The sequence below is a fragment of the Staurois parvus genome, unplaced genomic scaffold (genome assembly GCF_062004578.1).
Source record: "Staurois parvus isolate SC_StPar_1 unplaced genomic scaffold, SC_StPar_1.0 ptg000739l, whole genome shotgun sequence".
Taxonomy (NCBI): Eukaryota; Metazoa; Chordata; class Amphibia; order Anura; family Ranidae; genus Staurois; species Staurois parvus.
In genome coordinates this window covers 78,050-99,171 of record NW_028318535.1, presented here as the reverse complement: position 1 = coordinate 99,171, position 21,122 = coordinate 78,050, and the positions used below count along the sequence as shown (strand labels likewise).

General features: G+C 45.1%; 1 protein-coding gene across 1 annotated transcript in view; it reads left to right on the top strand.

The window, feature by feature from the left end:
• The window catches only part of NOX1 (NADPH oxidase 1), a 42,149-nt gene that overhangs the window by 9,124 nt on the left and 11,903 nt on the right, over positions 1 to 21,122 (top strand). Inside the window, exons 2-8 of the mRNA XM_089654073.1 lie at positions 1,056 to 1,151; positions 5,816 to 5,926; positions 9,789 to 9,873; positions 11,538 to 11,674; positions 13,631 to 13,812; positions 15,410 to 15,572; positions 17,857 to 17,949. Coding sequence (XP_089510199.1) covers positions 1,056 to 1,151; positions 5,816 to 5,926; positions 9,789 to 9,873; positions 11,538 to 11,674; positions 13,631 to 13,812; positions 15,410 to 15,572; positions 17,857 to 17,949 — 867 coding nt within the window. The remainder of the gene's footprint in view (positions 1 to 1,055; positions 1,152 to 5,815; positions 5,927 to 9,788; positions 9,874 to 11,537; positions 11,675 to 13,630; positions 13,813 to 15,409; positions 15,573 to 17,856; positions 17,950 to 21,122) is intronic.

Here is a 21,122-nt window from a genome sequence, read left to right as displayed (position 1 = left end):
GCTCCATCATTGGTGTCGGTGCTAGGAATAGTGCTCCATCATTGGTGTCGGTGCTAGGAATAGTGCTCCGTCATTGGTGTCAGTGGGAGGAATAGTGTCCCATCATTGGTGTCAGTGGGAGGAATAGCGCCCCATCATTGATATCAGTGGGAGGAATAGTTCCTCATCATTGGTATCAATGGGAGGAACAGAGCCCCATCATTGGTGTCAGTGGGAGGAATAGTGCCCCACCATTGGTGTCAGTGGGAGGAATAGTGCCCCATCATTGGTATCAGTGGGAGGAATAGTGCCCCATCATTGGTATCATTGGGAGGAATAGTGCCCAATCATTGTTGTCAGTTGGAGGAATAGTGTCCCATCATTGGTGTCAGTGAGAGAAATAGTGACCCATCATTGGTGTCAGTTGGAGGAATAGTGCCCCATCATTGGTGTCGGTGAGAGGAATAGTGCCCCATCATTGGTGTCAGTGGAAAGAATAGTGCCCCATCATTGGTGTCACTGGGAGGAATAGTGCCCCATCATTGGTGTCAGTGGGAGGAATAGGGCCAAGGCCAGGGGAGCAAAGAAGGGGGGCAGCTGTGTAGGAACCAAGTGCACAATCTGGATCAGTAGTGGGCCCCTGCTTTCTGTCTATTTTGATAGCTAAGGCCATCACACCGTACTCCAACATGCCCTCCCTCGCCCCCAACTATCCACAGCCAAAGATAAAAAAAAAACTCACCACCCATGCAACTGCCAAATCCCAGCAGATCCTATACAGAACTGGGATAACAGCACAGGCAGACAGCGCAGGAGGTTATCAGGTTGCATGGTTTTAGCAGGATTAGCAGGTATAACAAGAAACTTGGTATGTTTATGAGACCAAGTGAAAGTTCTTTGTTGAGGGCTACATTCACTTTAACTTCTCGTCTGTCTGGTTTATGTACCAACATGAATGTTGTTTTCTTTCATTTCACAAATAATGTTATATATATAGTATATTGTGTGTATATATATATATATTTATATAAAAAGAGAGAGGGAGATGATTTATATCTTTTTTTTTTGTCTTGCAGGTTGCCTGGTTGGGATTGAACATCTTCTTGTTCACTTATTACTTCTTAATATATGAACGGGGGCATCCATTTGCATATACGAGAGTTATACTAGGAGTAAGTATAGACTCAGTTCCCATAATAACAGTAGATTATTCTTAAAATCCGACACCTAAAAAAATCTAATGTAGGTAAAGTTCTAGCTAGTACAGTAAGGGAAGGAGGTCCTGATTCCCCTATATAGATCTTTATATCACTAGAGGGGTCACCGGCAGGAGGAAGGAGGTCTTGATTCCCCTATATAGATCTTTATATCACTAGAGGGGTCACCGGCAGGAGGAAGGAGGTCCCGATTCCTCTATATAGATCTTTATATCACTAGAGGGGTCACCGGCAGGAGGAAGGAGGTCCCGATTCCTCTATATAGATCTTTATATCACTAGAGGGGTCACCGGCAGGAGGAAGGAGGTCCTGATTCCCCTATACAGTTGTGACCAAAATTATTCAACCCCCAATGCTGTAAAGGGGTTTAGGGACTATAGTGTACATTTGGAATTGTATTCAGAATCAAATCCTACAAGGACGTTGTAACTACCCAAATGCAACTAAAATGACATCAATTGTTTATGTAATACAGTAGTAAATGGTTCTTATGTGGTTTCTTCATTGCCACAATTATTCAACCCCTTAAAGACTACCACTCTGAAGAACAGAGGTTCATACAGGTGCTTTCCATCAGGTATTGAAAACACCTGTGGATGTCACCGAGCAGCAATCAAGCATAATAAGCACCAATTAGGCAGCTTTAAAATGACTGTGATACTCAGCTCCTTCTAGACATTTACTGGTGTGGTTACAAACATGGTGAAGGCAAGAGAATGGTCCAGGAAGACAAGAGAAGAGGTGATTTCTCTTCACAGGAAGGGCAATGGCTATAAGAAGATTGCAAAGATGTTAAACATACCAAGAGACACCTTAGGAAGCATCATTCGCAAATTCAAGGCAAAGGGCACTGTTGAAACGCTACCTGGTCGTGGCAGAAAGAAGATGCTGACTTCGACTGCTGTGCGCTACCTGAAGCGTAGAGTGGAGAGAAGTCCCCGTGTGACTGCTGAGGAACTGAGAAAAGATTTGTCAGATGTGGGTACAGAAGTTTCAGCCCAGACAATAAGACGCACACTGCGTAATGAAGGCCTCCGTGCCAGAACTCCCAGGCGTACCCCCTTGCTGTCTCCAAAGAATAAGAAGAGTCGACTGCAGTATGCCAAAAGCCATGTGGACAAACCACAAAAGTTGTGGGATAGTGTTCTGTGGACTGATGAAACAAAATTAGAACTGTTTGGGCCCATGGATCAACGCTATGTTTGGAGGAGGAAGAACAAGGCCTATGATGAAAAGAACACCTTGCCTACTGTGAAGCATGGTGGAGGGTCAATCATGCTTTGGGGCTGTTTTGCTTCTGCAGGTACAGGGAAGCTTCAGCGTGTGCAAGGTACCATGAATTCTCTTCAGTACCAGGAGATATTGGATGGAAACGTGATGCAGTCCGTCACACACCTGAGGCTTGGGAGACGTTGGACCTTTCAACAGGACAATGATCCCAAGCATACCTCCAAGTCCACTAGAGCATGGTTGCAGAGGAAAGGCTGGAACATTTTGGAGTGGCCATCGCAGTCACCAGACTTAAATCCGATTGAGAACCTCTGGTGGGACTTAAAGAAAGCAGTTGCAGTGCGCAAGCCTAAGAATGTGACTGAACTGGAGGCCTTTGCCCATGAAGAATGGGCGAAGATACCCGTAGATCGCTGCAAGACACTTGTGTCAAGCTATGCTTCACGTTTAAAAGCTGTTATAACTGTAAAAGGATGCTGTACTAAGTACTAAGATTGAATGTCACTTGGGGGTTGAATAAAACTGATAATGCTGTGAGCACAGAAAAGACATTTGTGGTTATTTCATTATAACTGTTATGTTATATTTGTCTGACCTACAAGTGCCTCTTTAATGTAAATGTAAGCAAGATGACTGAATGATCAAAAGCAATGTCAAACTGGCCAAAACACTCAATTTCAGTGGGGGTTGAATAATTTTGGTCACAACTGTATAGATCTTTATATCACTAGAAGGGTCACCGGCAGGAGGAAGGAGGTCCTGATTCCTCTACATAGATCTATATATCACTAGAGGGGTCACCGGCAGGAGGAAGGAGGTCCTGATTCCTCTACATAGATCTTTATCACCAGCAGGAGGAAGGAGGTCCTGATTCCTCTACATAGATCTTTGTATCACTAGAGGGGTCATCAGCTGGAGGAAGAGGTCCTGATTCCTCTATATAGATCTTTGTCACCAGCAGGAGGAAGGAGGTTCTGATTCCTCTATATAGATCTTTATATCACTAGAGGGGTCACCAGCAGGAGGAAGGAGGTCCTGGTTCCTCTATATAGATCTTTATATCACCAGAGGGGTCACTGGCAGGAGGAAGGAGGTTCTGATTCCTCTATATAGATCTTTATATCACCAGAGGGAATACCAGCAGGAGGAAGGAGGTCCTGATTCCTCTATATAGATCTTTATATCACTAGAGGGGTCACCGGCAGGAGGAAGGAGGTCCTGATCCTCTATATAGATCTTTATATCACTAGAGGGGTCACCAGGAGGAGGAAGGAGGTCCTGATTCCTCTACATACGTAGATCTTTGTATCACTAGAGGGGTCACCGGCGGGAGGAGAGAGGTCCTGATTCCTCTACATAGATCTTTATCACCAGCAGGAGGAAGGAGGTCCTGATTCCTCTATATAGATCTTTATATCACCAGCAGGAGGAAGGAGGTCCCGATTCCTCTATATAGATCTTTGTATCACTAGAGGGGTCACCGGCAGGAGGAAGGAGGTCCTGATTCCTCTATATAGATCTTTATATCACCAGCAGGAGGAAGGAGGTCCTGATTCCTCCATATAGATTCTTCTATCACTAGAGGGGATCCTTACACCAATATCCATTACACCCCTGTGGTGAATCCACCCCCGAGGTACAGCCTATGAGGAGTCATGTACTGCGGAGATCCACTCCCTGTTGATCTTTTCTGAAACAGATTATCAATCATAGTAACACATTCTTAGAGGTCAGATATACAGTTGTGACCAAAATTATTCAACCCCCACTGAAATTGAGTGTTTTGGCCAGTTTGACATTGCTTTTGATCATTCAGTCATCTTGCTTACATTTACATTAAAGAGGCACTTGTAGGTCAGACAAATATAACATAACAGTTATAATGAAATAACCACAAATGTCTTTTCTGTGCTCACAGCATTATCAGTTTTATTCAACCCCCAAGTGACATTCAATCTTAGTACTTAGTACAGCATCCTTTTACAGTTATAACAGCTTTTAAACGTGAAGCATAGCTTGACACAAGTGTCTTGCAGCGATCTACGGGTATCTTCGCCCATTCTTCATGGGCAAAGGCCTCCAGTTCAGTCACATTCTTAGGCTTGCGCACTGCAACTGCTTTCTTTAAGTCCCACCAGAGGTTCTCAATCGGATTTAAGTCTGGTGACTGCGATGGCCACTCCAAAATGTTCCAGCCTTTCCTCTGCAACCATGCTCTAGTGGACTTGGAGGTATGCTTGGGATCATTGTCCTGTTGAAAGGTCCAACGTCTCCCAAGCCTCAGGTGTGTGACGGACTGCATCACGTTTCCATCCAATATCTCCTGGTACTGAAGAGAATTCATGGTACCTTGCACACGCTGAAGCTTCCCTGTACCTGCAGAAGCAAAACAGCCCCAAAGCATGATTGACCCTCCACCATGCTTCACAGTAGGCAAGGTGTTCTTTTCATCATAGGCCTTGTTCTTCCTCCTCCAAACATAGCGTTGATCCATGGGCCCAAACAGTTCTAATTTTGTTTCATCAGTCCACAGAACACTATCCCACAACTTTTGTGGTTTGTCCACATGGCTTTTGGCATACTGCAGTCGACTCTTCTTATTCTTTGGAGACAGCAAGGGGGTACGCCTGGGAGTTCTGGCACGGAGGCCTTCATTACGCAGTGTGCGTCTTATTGTCTGGGCTGAAACTTCTGTACCCACATCTGACAAATCTTTTCTCAGTTCCTCAGCAGTCACACGGGGACTTCTCTCCACTCTACGCTTCAGGTAGCGCACAGCAGTCGAAGTCAGCATCTTCTTTCTGCCACGACCAGGTAGCGTTTCAACAGTGCCCTTTGCCTTGAATTTGCGAATGATGCTTCCTAAGGTGTCTCTTGGTATGTTTAACATCTTTGCAATCTTCTTATAGCCATTGCCCTTCCTGTGAAGAGAAATCACCTCTTCTCTTGTCTTCCTGGACCATTCTCTTGCCTTCACCATGTTTGTAACCACACCAGTAAATGTCTAGAAGGAGCTGAGTATCACAGTCATTTTAAAGCTGCCTAATTGGTGCTTATTATGCTTGATTGCTGCTCGGTGACATCCACAGGTGTTTTCAATACCTGATGGAAAGCACCTGTATGAACCTCTGTTCTTCAGAGTGGTAGTCTTTAAGGGGTTGAATAATTGTGGCAATGAAGAAACCACATAAGAACCATTTACTACTGTATTACATAAACAATTGATGTCATTTTAGTTGCATTTGGGTAGTTACAACGTCCTTGTAGGATTTGATTCTGAATACAATTCCAAATGTACACTATAGTCCCTAAACCCCTTTACAGCATTGGGGGTTGAATAATTTTGGTCACAACTGTAACTAACTCTCCACGTTTCTCTTCATTCATAGTCTGCTCTTGCGTGGGCTCGAGGATCTGCCGCTTGCCTCAATTTCAATTGTTTGCTCATCCTGTTACCCGTCTGCAGAAATCTCTTGTCGTTTTTGAGAGGGACCTTGTCAGTAAGTGGAAACTTTTTTTGTGTATAAAAAAAATACACATTTTCTTATTTAATTCATGTATTCAATTTATAATCATGATCTTGAGAGTTTTCAATTCCCCAAAATTTTGGAAAAAATCAGGTTTTGTCACAATTTGCAACCCTTACTAAAGCCAATTCATTAGGGGTCAAAGACAAAAGTGCCCCTTACATTGGAGGTCAGTAAGAAGAATGCTCCTTACATTGCTGGTCAGTGGGAAGAATGTCCCTTACATTGGTGATCAGTGGGAAGAATGCCCCTTACATTGGGGGTCAGTGGGAAGAATGTCCCTTACATTGGGGGTCAGTGGGAAGAATGTCCCTTACATTGGAGGTCAGTGGGAAGAATGTCCCTTACATTGGTGATCAGTGGGAAGAATACCCCTTACATTTGTGGTCAGTGGGAAGAATACCCCTTACATTGGTGGTCAGTCTGAAGAATGTTCCTTACATTGGTGGTCAGTGGGAAGAATGCTCCTTACATTGGTGATCAGTGGGAAGAATGCCTCTTACATTGGAGGTCAGTGGGAAGAATGCCTCTTACATTGGAGGTCAGTGGCAAGAATGTCCCTTACATTGGTGGTCAGTTGGAAGAATGTCCCTTACATTGGTGGTCAGTGGGAAGAATGTCCCTTACATTGGTGGTCAGTGGGAAGAATGTCCCTTACATTGGGGGTCAGTGGGAAGAATGCTCCTCGCATTGGAGATCAGTGGGAAGAATGCTCCTCACATTGGAGGTCAGTGGGAAGAATGCTCCTCACATTGGTGGTCAGTGGGAAGAATGCTCCTTACATTGGTGGTCAGTGGGAAGAATGTCCCTTACATTAGGGGTCAGTGGGAAGAATGTCCCTTACATTGGGGGTCAGTGGGAAGAATAATCCTTACATTGGTGGTCAGTGGGAAGAATGATCCTTACATTGGTGGTCAGTGGGAAGAATGCCCTTTACATTGGTGGTCAGTGGGAAGAATGTCCCTTACACTGGTGGTCAGTGCAAAGAATGTCCCTTGCATTGGTGGTCAGTAGGAAGAACATCCCTTACATTGGTGGTCAGTGTGAAAAATGCTCCTTACATTGGAGGTCAGTGGGAAGAATGTCCCTTACATTGGTGATCAGTGGGAAGAATGTCCCTTACATTGGGGGTCAGTGGGAAGAATGTCCCTTACATTGGTGGTCAGTGTGAAAAATGTCCCTTACATTGGAGGTCAGTGGGGAAGAATGCCCCTTACATTGGTGGTCAGTGGGAAGAATGCACCTTACATTGGTTGTCACCCTTGAAGACAGCTTAAAAGATTATTGGTGTCACACTGCTGCCTTTGCCTAGTGGTGTTGGTCCTGAATCTATGCAGGCACTGTCAAATAGGAGGTCAGTCAGTCACAGATCAAGGAACCCTTTTCATCCTCCTGGTTGAGCATGGCTGTCCTATATTGTCCAAATATTAACCACATGTTCTCCTGATCCCATTGAAAAACACTGAAGCATCAGCTATGAAATCCTTGATGCATTTCTTAGATCAAAGTTTTAAAGGAGCCGGTCGTTGGAATAGCGTATTATCAAAGTTTGATTATGAGATCATTAAAACATTACTGGGTGTGGCCATCCGAAATTTCCAGGGGAGGGATATTCCCATGTTGTTAATATCTAGACAGCATAGAGGCAAGTAGTTGGCAGTTGGTAGCTGTTTAAATACATAAACAATGTCCCGCTGTTTGTTACATTTTTGCCATTGTTTAAAAAAATGAAAGTGACAGTACAAATACAACAATTGAATACACAAGGAAAAAAGAAAAAGAAATAAGTGAAACTAAAACACCTCAAATAAACCCTCCATTGTAAAAATGCCCTATAAACAAACAAGGAAAAAGAAAATATTCCATCTTTCATTTCCTTCTAAGAATACCTTGGTTAAGCAGCTCAATTAGCAAACTGGAAAATTTCCACTGACACCACTCTGAGGTTCTGTGCCTCTCTCCTATGAACTGCTGGTACCAGCAACTTCTGGGTTCCGTCACTTCCTCAAATCCTCTCACTGACATATTTTACCTCCTCTACTGGACCTGGACTAAGGACTGTTTGCACAGAATGATGCGGCGTCTGTTTTTGTGTCGGAGACCTGAGGACAAGATTAACGGTTATGGGGGTATCCTCTAACTGTTGTCCAACCAGCCTGGAATGGGACTTCTCACTGGCAGGGACTGTGGTATGGCATAATCTACTCTGTGCTTTAGTTCCTCCCTAGTAATTTATAATAGTCTCTTCTGGTTCAGGATTTTGCAGCTTGGACAGGACTTTCTCTATCTCTCCACTTACTCCTTGTGGGGTTTCAAATCCAGGGCTGTGGATGAGGGGGTGCCACCAGTCTTCCTGCATGGGGCCCAGGCCAGCAGCGAGGCCCAGGAAACTGAAAGCTGGCTTCTTCTCCCCTTCCTCCCGCTGGTTTTCAGCTGCTGCAGGGAGAGCCATACAGGGGTTTGTTTCCAGTAATTGCCCCCCCGCCACACCCATTACCCTCCCTTTGCACCATGCATTTTCCTCTGCTGCTCAGGCCCCCCTGTGTGCCATCAGGCAAATATTGGAACCGGTCCCCTGTATGACTCTCTGCAGCAGCTGAAAGCTGGCTTCTTCTCCTCTTCCTCCCGGTGGTTTTCAGCTGCTGCAGGGAGATCCTTACAGGGGATCGTCTCCAGTAATTGCCCTCCCTTTGCACTGTGCATTTCCCTCTGTTGCCCAGGCCCCCCTGTGTTCCATCGTGCAATTAATGGAACCGATCCTCTGTATGGCTTTCTCTGCAGCAGCTGAAAACTGGGTTCTCCTCTTCTACCTGCTGGTTTTAAGCTGCTTCAGAGAGAGCCATAAAAAGGATCGGTTCCAGTAATTGCCCCCCGCAGTACCCATCATTCTCCCTTCCCTCTGCTGCCAAGAGCCCCCTGTGAGCCATTGGGCAATTACTAGAACCAATCCCCTGTATGGCTCTCTCTGCAGCAGCTGAAAATTGGTTGCTTCTTCTCTCCCTCCGGCTGGTTTTCAGCTGCTGCAGAGAGAGCCATACAGGGGATCGGTTCCAGTAACTGCCCCCCGCAGCACCCATCACCCTCCCTTTGCACCATACATTTCCCTCTGCTGCCCAGGCCCCCCTGTGTGCTGTCTGGCAATTACTGGAACCAGTCCCTTGTATGGCTCTCTCTGCAGCAGCTGAAAGTTGGCTTTTTCTCCTCTTCCTCCTGCTGGTTTTCAGCTGCAGCAGAGAGAGCCATACAGGAGATCTGTTCCAGTAATGCCCCCCGCCGCACCCATCAACCTCCCTTCGCACCATACATTTCCCTCTGCTGCCCAGACCCCCCCTGTGTGCCCCGTCCCTGCAGTGCTTTCGGCTTCCCTCCTCTCCTTCCCTCCAGCTGCTGCTAGCACACAATAGGATCCTCAGGATAGAGAGTGGGGGAAGGGTCCGGTATATATGTCACATTTACCAGCCCCTTACTTACCTGAATGAACACAATGAGTGATCGGTAGCAATCATTCACTGTATTCTTTCATAACTGAAGCATAGTAAACTGAGTTTTTTTTTTTGAGTGGTGGGAACCTGTCAGGTTGGCTGTATGGGTTTCTAACAGCAGCCCGTTCAAGCTCAACAACCAGGGGCAGAAAGTGCCTACATAACATGCAGTACAAGCTTCAGACAGCAAAGGGCAGCAGATTCCTCCATACTATTATTATTAATGAGCAATAAAAACCTGACAAGGCTTCTAATCTCAAAATGTGGGGGGGAAAAAAAATTCTCGTCCAAACATACACTTTTTAGCCAAGTGGGGGCATGTTCACTAAAATTTACATTTTTTCATTTTTCAGTGTTGTCGACGTTCAGTGACGAAGCAGCTTGATCACAATCTTGCTTTCCATAAGCTTGTGGGTTATACCATTGCCCTCATGACAGGTAAGAGCGCCAAAAAGCGAGCAACTTGGCTATTCAGCCTAAGAGCCAAACAACAAATCACATAACTGAAAACGACACTCGCACCTGCATGGATGTGACATTAGGGGGCAGAGTGTGTCAGTGCAGCAACTAACAACAATGGGATCGGCTGCACAGGGATGCATAGATCACCAGTGCACCCCCGTGCGGGTAACCACGGCCCTCACTCACTCAATATTTAACTGTTTTCTAAAATTAACCGCTTATTTATAATCCCCAAACGCAGCTCTTCTACTGTAATATACGTCACAAAGAAAATTCAATATGCATAATATTCATAAAAAATATCCGCAAACAAAAGAAAAAAAATATACCATAAGACCATCCTTTAAATTTAAATTAACCCATGCTCTAGAAATTGTCTACAAAACATGCAATTTTCATATTCCAGCTCTTACTGCCAGGTTCAGACGTCCTGATGTCACCGGCTCCGCTCTTACGCGTTGCGTCACCATTATTATATTAGGTTATCTTTCATACACTTGCATTAGGATTCATGGTTTATTTATTGGTTGTTTTACTATTATTATTTATTTTCTTTTTTTTGTAAAGGCGCTCCTTTGTTTTCTCAAACTGGTGCTCAGGAAGAGCTTTGAAGCACTCATAGTTCCCATTAAAAATATTTCATTTTATTGAAAATATTAAAAATACACTCACATTTGTTGGTGCGCCACAGATAAAAAATGCATATGCTTTTCCCTGTAAGAGGAAATGTGGTCATGCTCTGGACAAAAAAAGCTCTTACTTCCTGGTTCAGACGTCTTGACGTCACCGGCCCTGCCCTTACGCATTGCGTCACAATTGTTATATTAGGTTATCTTTCATACACTTGCATTAGGATTCATGGTTTATGTATTGGTTGTTTTACTATTATTATTTTTTTTTTTAAAAAGGCGCTCCTTTGTTTTCTCCAACTGATGCTCAGGAGGAGCATTGAAGCACTCATAGTTCCCATTAAAAATATTCCATTTTATTGAAAATATTAAAAATACACTCACATTTGTTTGTGCACAACACCACTGCGTCACAGATAAAAAGTGCATACGCTTTCCCCTTTAAGAGATTATTCAGCGGTCATGCTCTGGACAAAAAAAGCTCTTACTTCCTGGTTCAGACGTCTTGACGTCACCGGCTCCCCTCTTACGCATTGCGTCACAATTATTATATTAGGTTATTTTTCATACACTTGCATTAGGATTCATGGTTTATGTATTGGTTGTTTTACTATTATTATTTTTTTTTTTTTAAAAGGCGCTCCTTTGTTTTCTCCAACTGATGCTAAGGAAGAGCATTGAAACACTCATAGTTCCCATTAAAAATGTTCCATTTTATTGAAAATATTAAAAATACACTCACATTTGTTGGTGCGCAACACTGCTGCGTCACAGATTAAAAGGGCATACGCTTTTCCCTTTAAGAGATAATCCAGCAGTCATGCTCTGGACAGAAAAAGCTCTAACTTCCTGGCTCAGACGTCTTGACGTCACCTGCTCCGCCCTAATACGTTGCTTCATAATTAATATAGGAGCAAGGATTTATTATTTTATTTATTGTTATTATTATTATTAATATTAAAATTGTTTTATTTCACTTTTTTCCTTACATGTACACCACACTACCTTCAGCTATCCACACCATTGCACACTTGTTCAACGTTGAAAGATTTTACAATGCCGCAATATCTAAGAACACCACCCTTGAAGGAATGCTATCGAGCATTGATGGAGGAGACTGGGTCAACCCTGTCAGGTCCGAGAAACAGGTACTTGATATACTGTGCTGATCATAAGTTTTGGGGGCTACACTAGGAGGCATTAGGGTCGGGGCAAAGGGGTGGGCAGGAAAGGTGTCTGCCCTGGGCACAGTTGAGGATTTGGAGGGTTGTGCTAGAAGGGAGATTTCAAGGGGGATTTGTACTAGGAGACTGGATTTGTGTTAGGAAGAGGGATTTGGGGGATTTGTGCTAGTAGGGATGATTGGGGGGATTTGTGCTAAGAGGGGAAGTTGGGGGGGGGGATTTGTGTTAGGGGAGGGGATTTGTGCTGGGAGAGGGGGATTTTAAGGGGAGAGAGGATTTATGCTCAAAGGGGAAATTTGAGGGATAGAGGATTTTTGCTAAGAGGGGAGATATGGGGAAGGAGAGGATTTAAGCTGGGAGGGGGGATTTGTACTGGAGAGGGTAAATTTTTGTTTAGAGAAAATTTTAACTTGCAAAGGGAATTTTTGCTTAGAAGGTAAGTGTGAAGATTAGTGCTCAATTTGTTTTGGGGGGGAGGGGATTTTTGCTGACATACAATGTTCATACATTTGGGGGGGGGGGGGGGCGCTGTTTGGCATCTTCACCCTGGGCACTGATGATGGTGAAAATTGTAGATTTGAAAAGTTTGAAAATACTTTTGAAAAGACATTAACATGGTAATATTCCTCCAAGATTTTAGTAATTAGGTTTACATCTACATTAATGTTTATATGCACACTATATTACCAAAAGTATTGGCCCCGCCCTCTCAATCATGTGATTCAGGGAACAAGCAACTGGGAACAACAGCAACTCAGCCACCAAGTGGTAGGCCACGTCACATGACAGAGCGGGGTCAGCGCATGCTGAAGCGCACAGTGCGCAGAAGTCACCAACTGTCTGCAGAGTCAATAGCTAAAGACCTCCAAACTTGGTGTGGCCTTCAGATGAGCCCAACAACAGTGTGTAGAGAGCTTCATGGAATGGGTTTCCATGGCTGAGCAGCTGCATCCAAGCCTTACATCACCAAGTGCAATGCAAAGCGTCGGATGCCGAGGCATAAAGCACGCCGCCACTGGACTGTAGAGCAGAGGAGACGTGTTCTCTGGAGTGACCGATCACGCGTTTCTATCTGGCAATCCGATGGATGTGTCTGGGTTTGGCGGTGGCCAGGAGAATGGTACTTGCCTGGCTGCATTGTGCCAACTGTAAAGTTTGGTGGAGGGGGGATTATGGGATGGGGTTGTTTTTCAGGGGTTGGGCTTGACCCCCTAGTTCCAGTGAAGGGAACTCTTAAGGCGACATTTTGGACAATTTAATGTTCCCAACTATGTGGGAAGAGTTTGGGGATGGCCCCTTCCTGTTCCAATATGACTGCACACCAGTGCACAAAGCAAGGTCCATAAAGACATGGAGGAGCCAGTTTGGGGTTGAGGAACCCCATAGAACACCTTTGGGATGAATTAGAGTGGAGACTGTGAGGCAGGCCTCCTCCTCCGACATCAGTGCCTGACCTGACAAATGTGCTTCTGGAAGAATGGTCAAACCTTCCCATAGACACCCTCCTAAACCTTGTAGACGGCCTTCCCAGAAGAGTTGAAGCTGTTATAGCTGCAAAGGGCGGGGCCAACTCAATATTGAACCCTATGGACTAAGACTAGGGCAATAAAGTTCATGTGCATGGAAAGGCCGGCGGCCCAATACTTGGGGCAATATAGTGTATTTTTATATTATAATTAGTCTTTTATTTCATTGAAATGCAATATTTTGTTGTATATTATTACTGTGCTTGGTGTACATCTATACTATGATTTACTGTCGATGTACATATTGTTTTGGTGTAAATCTCTACAATGCGTATAGAAAACTTGTAGATTACTGTCTGAATATCTTATGATTGGCCTAGAATTGTTCAATTCAATTGTGTAAAATAAGGAATGCACAGCTATTGTTACTTGTACTCTCTTTCTTTCTCTCCAGACCCAGTTATATTTTTGTTTTACAACCATTGCTGGGCTCACAGGTGTGGTGATCACACTGGCTTTGATTTTAATGATTACGTCGTCTACGGAGTTCATTCGCAGATGTTACTTTGAAGTGTTCTGGTATACGCATCACCTCTTTGTCATCTTCTTTGCCGGTCTCCTAATTCATGGAGTGGGGTGAGTATGTATCTATATTTTACCGGCTTCTGATTCAGGTCACAAAGTGATAGAAGTTGAGGAGCACAATATTTTATCCATATGGATTGGGTTGTGTTGGATGGTAAAAATTAGAATGTTGACTGAACACCGGGGTCCAGTAGCAGATATAGCAGGTTGGGATCAAGCAGAAGCTTTGTCAGTAAACAAGTCAAAGGTTGTCAACAAGTGGTTGCAGGTTGGGATCAAGCAGAAGCATAGTCAAGGAACAAGCCAAAGGTTGGTAACAAGTGGTTAAAGGTTGGTATCACGCAGAAGCATAGTCAAGGAACAAGTCAAAGGTTGATAACAAGTGGTTCCAGGTTGGGATCAAGCAGAAGCGTAGTCAAGGAACAAGTCAAAGGTTGATAACAAGTGGTTCCAGGTTGGGATCAAGCAGAAGTGTAGTCGAGGAACAAGCCAAAGGTTGATGACAAGTGGTCGCAGGCTGGGAACAAGCAGAAGCATAGTCAAGGAACAAGCCTAAGGTTGATAACAAGTAGTTCCAGGTTGGGATCAAGCAGAAGTGTAGTCAAGGAACAAGCCAAAGGTTGATAACAAGTGGTTCCAGGTTGGGATCAAGCAGAAGCATAGTCGAGGAACAAGCCAAAAGTTGGTAACAAGTGGTCCCAGGCTGGGATCAAGCAGAAGCGTAATCGAGGAACAAGCCAAAGGGTGGTAACAAGTGGTCACAGGCTGAGATCAAGCAGAAGAGCAGTCGAGGAACAAGCCAAAAGTTTGTAACAAGTGGTTGCAGGTTGGGATCAAGCAGAAGAGTAGTCGAGGAACAAGCCAAAGGTTGGTAATAAGTGGTCGCGGGCTGGGATCAAGCAGAAGCGTAGTCAAGGAACAAGCCAAAGGTTGATAACAAGTGGCTGCAGGCAGGGATCAAGCAGAAGCATAGTTGATGAACAAGCCAAAATTTGGTAACAAGTGGTCGCAGACTGGGATCAAGCAGAAGCGTAGTCAAGGAACAAACCAAAGGTTGGTAATAAGTGGTTGCAGGCGGGGATCAAACAGAAACATAGTTGAGGAACAAACCAAAGGTCGGTAATGACTGGTAGCGAAGATACGGACAGCAGCAGGAGTGACAAGAGCGAGATATTGGCTGGAGAGCACACAATAATCTGTCAAACAGGAAGTGCAAAGGTATGGCTTAAATAGGAAGTTCATGGGAGGAGCAAAGGGTTCAAGGTTCAAGAGAAACAAGATACAAGCCAAGGATGTTTAAGAAATCAGGCAGGGGGCTGTGCAGCATCTCAGGTGGGTCAGCAAGAAAAGATAACGCTAGACACAGCAGAGGTTGCAGGTTCAGATCCTGGTCCTGACAACTCGCAGTTTGGTTGGCGCCAGCCCTGTCACATGGGGATGGAGCCATTTAAAGTGTATGCTTAGCGATTAGCTCTTGTTTGGAGCACTCCAAAGACATGCTTCAAGCCCATGGCAAAGTTTTTGTTTCTCTCCCGTTATGAGATGCCCAACTCAGTAATAGCAGATGAAGGACCTCAAAAAGACAAATTGATCGTATCAACGGCTTTCACTCGTGCATTACATTTATTATTAACTCTTCCATTTGCAGTCGAATAGTGAGAGGACAAACACCTGATAGCATGAAGCACAATGATTATGACTCCTGCCATGAAAAATATAAGACATGGAAGGTAAATAATGGAAGAAGCGGAGATGATCATGATGATGAAGAAGAATGCCTCATGCCAGATTTTCAGGGCAATGAACCCATGGTAAGAAATCCAACTGACATTTTTATTCGGTTCACTTGATTTTGGATCTTAAATTAAAATGGACTTAGATTAAAAAAAAATGGAGATTTACTATGTTATTGGGAACATTACGGTATTTGGGCCTCAGCTATACCAGGAGCAACGTATCTTTTCTTCCTCCTGAAAAATAGCAGTCTACTTCCTGGTAGGTGAGTTATGCCTAGGCACTCCTGTTCAAGGTTGCCAACATCCCGTGGCATTATTTCCTGACAAAACATGGAAAATTTACTGACGGAACACATTTTTTACTGACAACCTGAAAAACGGCAGAACTCCTATTAAAAACCAAGACAATCGATATATAAACAATATAAACACGATATGGAAACACTGACAATACCCATAACAAATACTTGGCCTGGTTAACACTTACAAAAGTCAACAAAACCTGACAAATTATCAGCTACCCCCCGGCATACAGAAAAAAAAGCTCTGCTCTGCATGTCACAGAGAGCAATGGGTATGAGCAGATTGCATCTAACAGTGGTAATGGCTTAAAAGAAGGTGATTAAACAGAACTGCCCTCTGACCACCTACCTCTATCTGCTTAGTTATTGTGAGGGGTCCCTGGACTGGAAGTTGTAATATCTTCCCCATAGAGGGGCCCAAGGGATTGAAGTGGCAGTCTATCTATGGAGGGGCCCATGGACTGAAGATGGCAGTCTCTCTATGGAGGAGCCCCTGGATTAAAGGTGGCAGTCTTGGACTTGGATAGTCTTGGATCTATGGAGGGGCCCATGGACTGAAGGTGGCAGTCTCTCTATGGAGGGGCCCCTGGATTGGAGGTGGAAATCTCTCAATGGAGGGGCCCCTGGATTGGAGGTGGCAATCTATGAAGCGGCCCATGAACCGAAGGTGGTAGTCTCTCTATGGAGGGGCCCCTGCATTGGAGGTGGCAATCTCCCTATGGAGCGGCCCATGAACTGAAGGTGGTAGTCTCTCTATGGAGGGGCCCCTGGATTGGAGGTAGCAATCTCTCTATGGAGGGGCCCCTGGATTGGAGGTGCAATCTCGCTATGGAGGAGCCCAAGGACTGTAAGGTGACAGCCTCTCTATGGAAGGGCCCCTGGATTAGAGGTGGCAATCTTTCTATGGAGAGGGCCATGAACTGCAGGTCGCAGCCTTTCTATGGAGAGGCCCCTGGATTTGAGGCGTCAGTCTTTCTATGGAGAGGCCCTTGGACTGCAGGTCATAGTCTTTCTATGGAGGGGCCCCTGGATTTGAGGTGACAATCTCTCTCTGGAGGGGCCCCTAGATTGGAGTTGGCAATCTCTCTATGGAGGCTCCCCTGGACTGAAGGTGGCAGTCTATCTATGGAGGGGCCCCTGGATTGGAGGTGCAATCTCGCTATTGAGGAGCCCACGGACTGTAAGGTGACAGCCTCTCTATGGAAGGGCCCCTGGATTGGAGGTGGCAATCTTTCTATGGAGAGGGCCCTGGACTGCAGGTCGCAGCCTTTCTATGGAGGGGCCCCTGGATTGGAGGCGTCAGTCTTTCTATGGAGAGGCCCTTGGACTGCAGGTCATAGTCTTTCTATGGAGGGGCCCCTGGATTTGAGGTGACAATCTCTCTCTGGAGGGGCCCCTAGATTGGAGTTGGCAATCTCTCTATGGAGGCTCCCCTGGACTGAAGGTGGCAGTCTCTCTATGGAGGGGCCACTAAACTGGAGGTAGCCATCTTAATATGGAGGCCCCCCATACAGAGACTGATACCCCCAGTCAAGAAGACTGGGTCCCAGACTCCAAACATGCGTCGGCACAGCAGTGGCAGCGCCCCCCAGTGGAAGGCAGAGAGAGGCAGAGGATAGTTCACTCTGCAGTGACCGAGCAGCAGCAAGAACTAGAGGATCAGTATCGGCAAATGTGGCTCACTGTTCCTTCCGTGACCAGCGCCTGCTCAACGCAAGAGTATCTTTTGGCAGAGGTGAATGTGAAGAACGAAGAGGGATGATGAGACCGGTTGGGTTTTTAGGGCAGTAAAGGCCTTCTTGTCAGCCCAAGCAGGAAGTTGGGAGCACACTAGATAGTCTTTTGGTAGATCAACAGGTATTTTTTTGGGATTTGCAACAATTTTAAACTGAAAAAAACAGGAAATGTCCATGTATATATATAATTGTTATTTTTTATTATTATTTTTATTATATTTATATATTTTTTTTCATTTCTTCTGACATTCATGAGGAGGTGTAGTGTACCCAATCTTATTTTTTCCCTTAAGTTAATTGATTTCATTGTTATCTTTCTAGACATGGAAGTGGATATTGGCACCGATAATCTTATATATTTTTGAAAGACTTCTGAGATTTTATCGCTCACAACAGAAAGTTGTTATCATAAAGGTGAGCGCATATATATCCGTATTATGCAAATAACATTGTCTTTGGGATTGTACCCTATATGGATAGAGATTTGTGTAACCCCCCCCCCCCCAAATGATCTAGGTCAAATGTTTCCAATTGCAAGACAGAGGAGCTTGGTAGGTTGAAAGGTTTGTGGACGCCATGAGAGCTCTTGGGTTATGAAAGAAAATCTACATGTCCCATTTTCTTGGTCATGATATTCTACCAAGACTGGACCCATAGCCTATAAGAAATCAGTTACTCTTGCTGGTTTTGGTATTCTCTACTCCCATGACTGGTCTCAGTATAGTTATCTTCTGCTCATGTCTGGGGATACTGTTTCCAAATGCCAATACCATCTTCTGGCCAAAACAAAGATTGTAGTATGGTGTTTCCAAACATTATCTGATATTTCTAGACAGCAAATTTAAATTCTGCCCTTAAACTGAACCTCTCCAAAACCAGGTTTCTTGTCTTCCCCCCAGCCCGGACACCACCCCCCCATTGACTTCTCCATCACATCCAACAACGCCACCATCAAACCCGCCCCGTAGGCCAGAGTACTTGGTGTCATTCTGGACTCCAACCTATCCTTCCAGCCTAGTCCAATCTTCTCCACCTCCGCAACATCGCCAAAATCCGCACGTTCCTAACCCCAGAAACCACTAAACAGCTCATCCACTCCCTCATCATATCACGACTCGACTACTGCAACTCCCTCCTCACTGGCCTGCCTCGCCGCTGGCTATCCCCGCTTCAGTCGATCCTGAATACGGCTGCCAGACTCATCCACCTTTCCAACCGCTCCGTTTCCGCCACCCCCCTCTGCCAATCCCTCCACTGGCTTCCGATTGCACAACGGATCAAATTCAAAATCCTAACACTGGCGTACGAAGCCGTCCACCATACTGCCCCAAACTACATCACTGACCTAATATCCAAGTACCGCCCAACACGCACACTCCGCTCCTCACAAGACCTCCTTCTCTCTAGTTCCCTGGTCTCCTCCTCCCATGCCCGCCTCCAGGACTTCTCCAGGGTGTCACCCATCCTCTGGAACTCCCTGCCCCAGCCCATCAGATTATCACCTACTCTCCTCTCCTTTAGGCGCACCCTGAAAACCCATCTCTTCAGGGAAGCCTACCCCACCCCCTGCTAACTTGCCGACCTCCTCCACTCTTCCTACCACTCCATCCCCCACAGCTATCTCCTCCTGTGCCACCATCCCCTCCCTCCTAGATTGTAAGCTCCAAAGAGCAGGGCCCTCGATCCCCTCATGTTTTGCATTGTATTGTTATTGTTCTGTCACATGTTCTGTCCCCCTTTGTAATGTACAGCGCTGAGCGAACTATTGGCGCTTTATAAATACTGTATAATAATAATACATTGACAAAATCCAGAAGTGCCTAAATGTGGTCATAATGTCATTATGATCTAAGCCAGCCATTGTCAACCAGGGTTCCTCCAAGGTTGGCTAGGGTGTTCCTTGAACTGCGGCTAACTGTCCTCTAATGGTGCCTGCATAGATCCAGGTCCAATAACACTTGGTAGAATCAGAAACATGACTGCAAGGGGGGTCATTCTGGCCACCCCTCTAACGGCAGCATTCATCAGCCTTACCACCACCAACGTAAGGGGCATTTTCCCAAAGACCCTTGATGGACTAATCTTACCAGTGCTTCTCTGAGATCTGAAAGCTATTTCAAGGGTTCTTCTGGGGTAAAAAGATTGAGAAAGGGTTAAATTGTCAACTCAGTATTTTAGTAATCCATCTATTTTCAGCTGTTGTTCTGAGATCAGAATCTTGGTAGTTTTCACCTGCAAAACATATGCTTCTTTATTCTGCACCTCAACAGAACCCAAGCCAGCTGCTTTTGATATACACTCACCAACTGCTTTCTTAGGTACACCTTGCTAGTACTGGGTTGGACCCCCTTTTTCCTTCAGAACTGCCTTAATTCTTTGCATAGATTCAACAAGGTGTTAGAAACATTCTTCAGAAATTTTGGTCCATATTGATATGAGTTATTGTTGCCTTTCGATCATCTTGAACCAGTCTGCCCATTTTCCTGTGACCTCAGACATCAACAAGGCATTTTTGTCCACAAAACTGCCGCTCACTGGACATTTTCTCTTTTTTGGACCATTCTCTGTAAACTTTAGAGATGGTTGTAATCCCAGTAGAACAGCAGTTTTTGAAATACTCAGACCAGCCCGTCTGGCACCAACAACCATGCCACGACACTTAAATCCCCTGATTCTGATGCTTGGTTTGAACTGCTGCAAGTCATCTTCACCACGTCTGGATACCTAAATGCACTGAGTTGCTGCCATGTGATTGGCTGATTAGCAATTTGTTTTACCAAGCAATTGAACAGGTGTACCTAATAAAGTGGCCAGTAAGTGTAGATGTTCCATAATATTCCATGACAAGTACGAGAACTGATTGTCCCATTCACACCAGCTTTAGATGTGCTTCATTGAGAATTGGAAAAGTGTGTCTACAACACTTGGCCTAAAACCAAATAAAGTATAAAAGTGTTGGGCGGTTAAGGAAGTGAAGGTAAGCAATAAAAATGTTTACCTTAAAGCGTGAACTTTAAGTTGGCAGTTTTTCAGCAAATTACATCAGGGAATTTTTAAGAAAATGTCTAATGCACTAGAGCAGAAGTCTCAAAACTGTGGCCTGGGGGCCAGATGCAGCTCTTTGACAGCTTTTAACTGGCCCTTGGGGCACTGTTCCTCTGAATGATACAAGGCACTATTCCTCCCACTGACACCAACAATGGGGCACTATTTCTTCCACTGATACCAGTTATAGGGCACTATTCCTCCCACTGACACCAATGATGGGGCACTATTCCTTCCACTGACACCAATGATGGGGCACTATTCCTCCCGCTAACACCAACGATGGGGCACTATTCCTCCCGCTAACACCAACAATGGGGCACTATTCCTCCCGCTAACACCAACAATGGGGCACTATTTCTTCCACTGATACCAATGATGGGGCACTATTCCTCCCACTGACACCAATAATGGGGCACTATACCTCCCACTGATCCCAATGATGGGGCACTATTCCTCCCACTGATACCAATGATGGGGCACTATTCCTCCCACTGATACCAATGATGGGGCACTATTCCTCCCACTGATACCAATGATGG